General features: G+C 36.3%; 2 protein-coding genes across 2 annotated transcripts; one reads left to right on the plus strand and one right to left on the minus strand.

Annotated features, from left to right (window-relative positions):
- Nucleotides 1–375: 375 nt before the first annotated feature.
- LOC112732556 (probable membrane-associated kinase regulator 2) lies at nucleotides 376–1,916 on the plus strand. The gene is made up of 2 exons (XM_025781307.2): nucleotides 376–1,375; nucleotides 1,456–1,916. The coding sequence occupies exons 1-2, from the start codon at nucleotides 484–486 to the stop codon at nucleotides 1,509–1,511; spliced, it is 948 nt and encodes a 315-aa protein (XP_025637092.1). The 5' UTR covers nucleotides 376–483; the 3' UTR covers nucleotides 1,512–1,916.
- A 2,648-nt stretch (nucleotides 1,917–4,564) lies between these two features.
- Nucleotides 4,565–5,794, minus strand: LOC112732558 (late embryogenesis abundant protein At1g64065). Its single transcript, XM_025781309.3, has one exon. It carries the CDS (start codon nucleotides 5,544–5,546, stop codon nucleotides 4,824–4,826), a length of 723 nt encoding a protein of 240 aa, XP_025637094.1. The 5' UTR covers nucleotides 5,547–5,794; the 3' UTR covers nucleotides 4,565–4,823.
- Between the last annotated feature and the right edge of the window lie 319 nt (nucleotides 5,795–6,113).

A 6,113-nucleotide genomic window follows, 5' to 3' on the forward strand; every position in this document is an offset into this window, starting at 1 on the left:
CATGACAGATAGTTGCTGATGGCTTCATAAATGGTAGAGCTTTTAAATTTAAACCAACTCCAAGATCTGTAATTCAAAGGGGCTCCACGTTCTCTGCATGACTTCAGACCTGCTGCATCCCTTTCAGGGTCCCCATTCTCTCTGGGGGCACTTTGTCTCAGCAATTTACGTAGACAAATCATTAATAAACAAATATGGACTGTTCACTTATTCTCTTCAAACGCTAGATACTCTCCAAGGGTATACATACTGTTCTCCTCAAATACATTATTATATGATCATGAAAATATCTTTATATTAAAATAATAATTAATTAAAAATTGTTAAATGAATGGATATATTTAAGGTGGTGTCACATGATCAACCTGCAACTGCAATGAGCAAATAAATACAAAATTACAAAGGCATCCTCTGTTCCTCTCTCCCACTCTTCAATCGTATTACATTAAAAAAAAAACACATTGTGCACTGGCTCTACCGACCATGGAAGTTTTCACCTTCCTCAAATACTGGCGAGGTGGTGGAGGAGCAGAAGGACGAGTACCACCACCTCCACCTCCTCCTCCTGCTGCCCCTGAAACCACCGACGAGGAGGAGGGGCCTTTCATAGACCTAGAGTTTACGCTACCCAACGAGTCTCAAGATCATTCTCACCATTCTCCACAAGTCCACTCATCAGACTCTGATGATGATGGCCACATCAGCTTCACGCTCTCCCCTTCAACTAATAACCACCACAACATGGAGCTCCACTTGGACCCTTCTTCTTCCTTTCTTAACTCCAACTCCGACTCCGACTCCAATCCCAACCCCCCTCTTCCTCCTCCTCCCTTCACTGCTTCCTTCCTCAAATCCGCCACCAAGTTCCGCGTCTTCATGTTGGGCCTCAAGAAGCCCAAGCCCAATCCCACACAACAGGGCAAGCTCTGTACGGTCAAGTTCAAGGTTGAAGAAGTCCCCATCCTGTCCTTTTTCACCAGAGACAACACCTCTAAACCAAGAGCTTCTTCCAACAACAAACACGAATCACACTCATTATCTTCTCCTCCTCCTCCTTCGTCTTGTTCTTCTTCTTCGGAAGAGAAGCGTTTAATGCACAAGTATTTGAGAATGGTGAAGCCTCTCTACATTAAGATCTCCAGGAATAGGTGCGCTGATGACAAGCTCAACGTGAATGCCTCGCCGCCGCCGCAGAACCAAGGGGAAGACGGTGGCTCCGATGAATCCGAGGGAAGCAAGCTTTTGGGGAAGAGCCGGTCCGCCTCTGCTGCGGTGTTGGTGTCGTCAAGGCGGCGTGATGATTCGCTGCTGCAGCAACACGATGGGATACAGAGCGCCATTTTGCACTGCAAGAGGTCCTTCAATGCCTCCAGAGGTCACAATCATTTCCTCCCTTTCTTCTATTTCTTTTTATTTCATCTATGTAATTTATTTTGATTTCATTTCCTCAAACAGAATGCGAGTCTTCTCAGCTACCACGTTCTGTGAGCAATCCATTGCATGACACTTGAGACATGATGCACAATTCTCAAGGACGTGATGATAATCAGTTTCAGTTATGTTTTCTAATGCGACGTCTGCATTATGTAAAAAGTCATATTTTATTTTATTTATTTAAGTTTAGAAGGGGAAAATTTGGAAGATAGATAAGTCCGCAGTGCCAGTGGAGTCCTAGTGGTGGCATGTGACAATGGCTATGTAAAGATCAATGCAAGCTCATTCCGCACCATTTAGCTCTTTGCCTCTTTAATTTTCTCATTGTACCCTTTGTATCTTATGTAGTACTATAATGTAAAGGCTCTTCTTTCTCGCTAAAAGGTGAAACAAGAGTCACATCTTTTGAATCCTCATCCTTGTGTAGAAATTGATAACTTTATTCTTCTACTTGTCAGTAACTTTCATTAGTTATTTACCAATTTGCTTTTGTCTAAATAATCGTCTTTCTTTTTGCTTTTACAATGTTTGCCTCGAGAACGTAACATGCTCCAGTGCTGCTACTTCTTGATTAAAAGAATAACTGATAAATATATATACTACTATCAATGTATCAGTACTATAATAAGTTATAGACTATAGAGTTGATGAAGTTTGTTTTTATAATTTGTAGTGTCATAGTTACTTGAGGCCACGGAAAATGCGGTCAGAGAAGGGGGGGAAGATAGATAGGTGCATGCATGAGCAGTGAAAAGTAAGATATTCTTTTTGAGTGATTAAGACCGAAGAGAGCAAAAGTTATAGACTAAACAAAAATTAAGGAAGAAAACAAACACAAACAAAAACACACAATAAAACAAGTGATTCAGTGGTTGTGTGTGGGTACGGTGTTCTGTTCTCTCGGCTCCAATGTCTCAGAAGGTTACCAAGTGTTGGAATTGGCGATTTAATTTAATTTAATGTTGCTGATGGTACCTCATTTTTGTGTGTGATGTAGGAGATTCAATTGATCCTTTTGTGCCGCACTTTTGCCCCCCACTAAATGCTCTTTTCTTTTTGTTTCTTTTTTTACTCAAGATTCTCATTAAGTTAGAATTATAACACCAATTAAATACATATATCAAACTATACGCACTTGAAAAATAATACAATTGATAATCTGAAAATAATAGAAATAAGTACGTCAAATTTCTAATCTTTGAACTTAAAAGCTACTCTTAAAGTCTCTCTTTTATTTTTATTATTGTTTTTGGTTGTACAATAACTGAGGCCTTATGCCTCAAAATTCAGAAGATTATTGTCCCAAATAACTCGCACATTCAAATTCCATGAGGTTGAAAAAGGATCCAATACACCCAAACTATTGTATTATCCAAGAGTAGGTGCAATCGTAAATTCTACACATCTGACATCTCCAACGAGATTACATTTTTTCCCCTTTTTTTGGTGTAGAACTAGCTTAGATATTTAGATTGATAAAAACAACGCGTACAAAGTATGAACAAAGGTGGTGCATCACCTTTAATATAGTCCATCCCCACTCCATACTTTTCTAGTTTCATTGCTCCTAGCGTGGCCCAAAGTAGAGATATTTTTGTTGGGTTTAAGTTCCATTATTGTTTGCTTCTGCTAAGACAACCCGATAGTGTTTTTTCTTTTATGGCTTTTTTCTCCCATGACGTGTAACTTCACTAACTTGTAAGTTGTGACCTCAGTTTTGGATTTAGGAAAGGGCCCCCCGGGGTTGGGCGGGAATTCACAACAATGGGGATGAGATTAAGATAACTCCAAAAATAGTCACTTATCATTGCTGGGACGTGATTTTTCTCTCAACAAAGGAGAGCTTCTTCTCTCTAAGGAGAGCATTGTAGAACGTCTGGTTCTTTTCACTCAGGGACCGTGCAGCTTCGCCGTCTCTGTCCATACAAACATCCCACAAAAATAGACTTCAATCAACATGGTTTCACAAAATACATACACACACATAGAAACCATTTAGCATAGGAATGTCAGAGCACACCCAAACATACATCACCTATGCAAGAAATACAAGCAACGGCCGTGGATCAGCAAGGAGACATACTGGAAAACAACTATATGGCCGAGAATCTATAGAAGGAAGGGTCATTAACATCAACCAAATAGAAAATAGTGGTTTCGTTAGCCACCTTAGCATTTTTTGTTAACCAAAATAGAATTATAGAAGCATCTTTTATCAAATTTTAAAATTTTTTAAGAGTTATTTTATCATTTATGTCTTTTAGAATTGTTTTTGTAAGCAACAACATTTTTTAGATATCAATTTAGTAATTTACTTATAAGTTAAAATTTAAAAGAGTTTTATTTAATTTATTGAACTTAATTAAAGAGCGTTCTAAAAATATTAGTAAGAATGTATTAAATGTAGAGAGCCACTTAGATAAAGATGTCAAAAACGTCTTTTTATAAAAATATTTTTTAAAAATTAAAATTTAACATATATAATTAATTAAATTGTATTATTTTTATTAAAATTAGACTGGACAAATCAATTTAGCTAAAAAAATAATAAATTTAATTTTGAACGGGTATAAATTAATATTTTTTTTTATAAAAAATGACTACAATATCTCTATTATAAAAAATAACTAAAATACTCCTATATATATATATATATATATATATATATATATACACTCTAAATCCTAACCCTATGACGACAGAGAAGAAAAAGACTAAAATTTAAGATTCTCAAAATTAATATATATAATAAGAGTATTTTAGTCATTTTCTATAATAAGTGTATTGTAGTCATTTTTTATAAAAAATAATATTAATTTAGACTGTTTCAAAATTTGATTCACTATTTTTCGATCAAATTAATTTGTTTGGCCTAATTTTAACAAAAATAACACGATTTAATCGATTATATATGTTAAATTTTAATTATAAAAAAAATATCTTAAAAAAAGACGTAAAATTAATATTTAATTTATATTTTATTTCAAAATTTTCTACTTCTTTAACAAGTGAGCTTAAAATATTTATTAAAAAATTTCATTATTTAATAATTAAAATTAGGTTTTTTTTAGTTACCTTTCTAGAATCTAAGTAAAAACTGATTATTACTATAGTATTTACACCAGTGCAATAATTAAGTTGATCTTTTCTCTCAAGTCGACCAACATATATGCAATTTTGAACAAAAAAAAGTATAACCATACAAAACAAAACACACCTCTCTCTCTCTCTCTCTCTTTTCCTTTTTAAATGTTGCTTTTGCTATACAGCCTATACTAGTACAAAACGTTCGCCACGCACTATGAAGTCGTTAACATTTTGTGGTGGTGGGAGGGGGGAGGAAAAAGAAAATTACAGTATCGAGTTGAAGAGATTGAATGCAGTACGATCTACAATCTAATATCGTTGAGGCAGTTGTCACCATGCAAGATATGGCCAGTGGTGACGTTGTATTCAACTGTGCAATTCAAAAGAACCACAACTTTTCTGTAGAACAAATTTAGAACCTTCACCTTCCCATCAATCCGAGCGTAACTGCTTATATTCACTGCCTGATCGTCCTCAACGTCGCTCCTCAGCCCCGGCGCATCCACCAGCTTCTGCGCCACCACTTGCATCGTCACGTTAAACCTCGTTGTCCTCTTCCCTTTCGTCTTCCCCGGCGGCATCGTTCCCTCGCCGATTCCCCTCCCCTCGTAATAAACCGTTGTGGTTGTGGTGCCGTACCTGAAGGCGAAGGAGTTTCGGTTTTTCACGGACAAGTCAGCGAGAAGCGTGACGTTACCAGAAGGAGAAGGAGAAGTGGCGTTTGCCTTTAGGTTTAGGGTTCCGTTGATGATTGTAACGCCGTTGAGCCTCACCTCTGGATCCGTGACGTTATAAACGGTGAAGCTAAGAACTATGAGTATGACTGCGACTATGCAGAAGAGGGCAGTGATGCAGCCGCAACAACAGAGGGCTCTCTTGATGCGACTGATTTGCTTTTCGGAAATGGCATGGTGGTTAGTGTTGAAGGGACTGGGAGGGGGACTGGGACTCGATGATATGAATGGAGCTAATGGTTTGAATTGATCCCTCCGCTGCTGGCTCTGGTTCTGATTCTGATAAGCCATATCAGTCTATGTTGTGTTGTGTTGTGTTGTGTTGTGTTGTGTATGGTGTTGTTTCTCTGTTTTATCATTAGATATATGGTCTATTATTTGATTAGTAATAGTCGTTTGCCACTGAAAAATAATGTTTTGAAGAGGATGATTCTAACGTATCTTGATAGCTCAGTGTTTTGACCTGCAACTTTAATAAGTGTGGAGGAATAATGGAGTCAGTCTTCTAGACGCGTTTTCGCGAATGGCACGGCATTATTTCTGACTGGGTCATGTGTTCCATAGTATATGCATTTTTTTTTTATATTTTTATATTTTTAAATTAAAGTGAATAATGAAAAGCAAATGAAAAATAAAAAATTATTTTTATACAAAAAAAATATGTATAAAAATAATACAAATATTATTTCTCTTATTTCAAATAAATTAAATTATTATCAATATATATAATAAATTAAGACATTTGGATATGGTAGATCTAAGGACTGTTGGCATAGCCATGTTCAATCACATTAAAAAAATGCAATATGATTTACGAGGAATATCATATTAATGGATGCATACAACTAATCAATTTCT

Source organism: Arachis hypogaea, chromosome 13, assembly GCF_003086295.3.
Source record: "Arachis hypogaea cultivar Tifrunner chromosome 13, arahy.Tifrunner.gnm2.J5K5, whole genome shotgun sequence".
Lineage (NCBI taxonomy): Eukaryota > Viridiplantae > Streptophyta > Magnoliopsida > Fabales > Fabaceae > Arachis > Arachis hypogaea.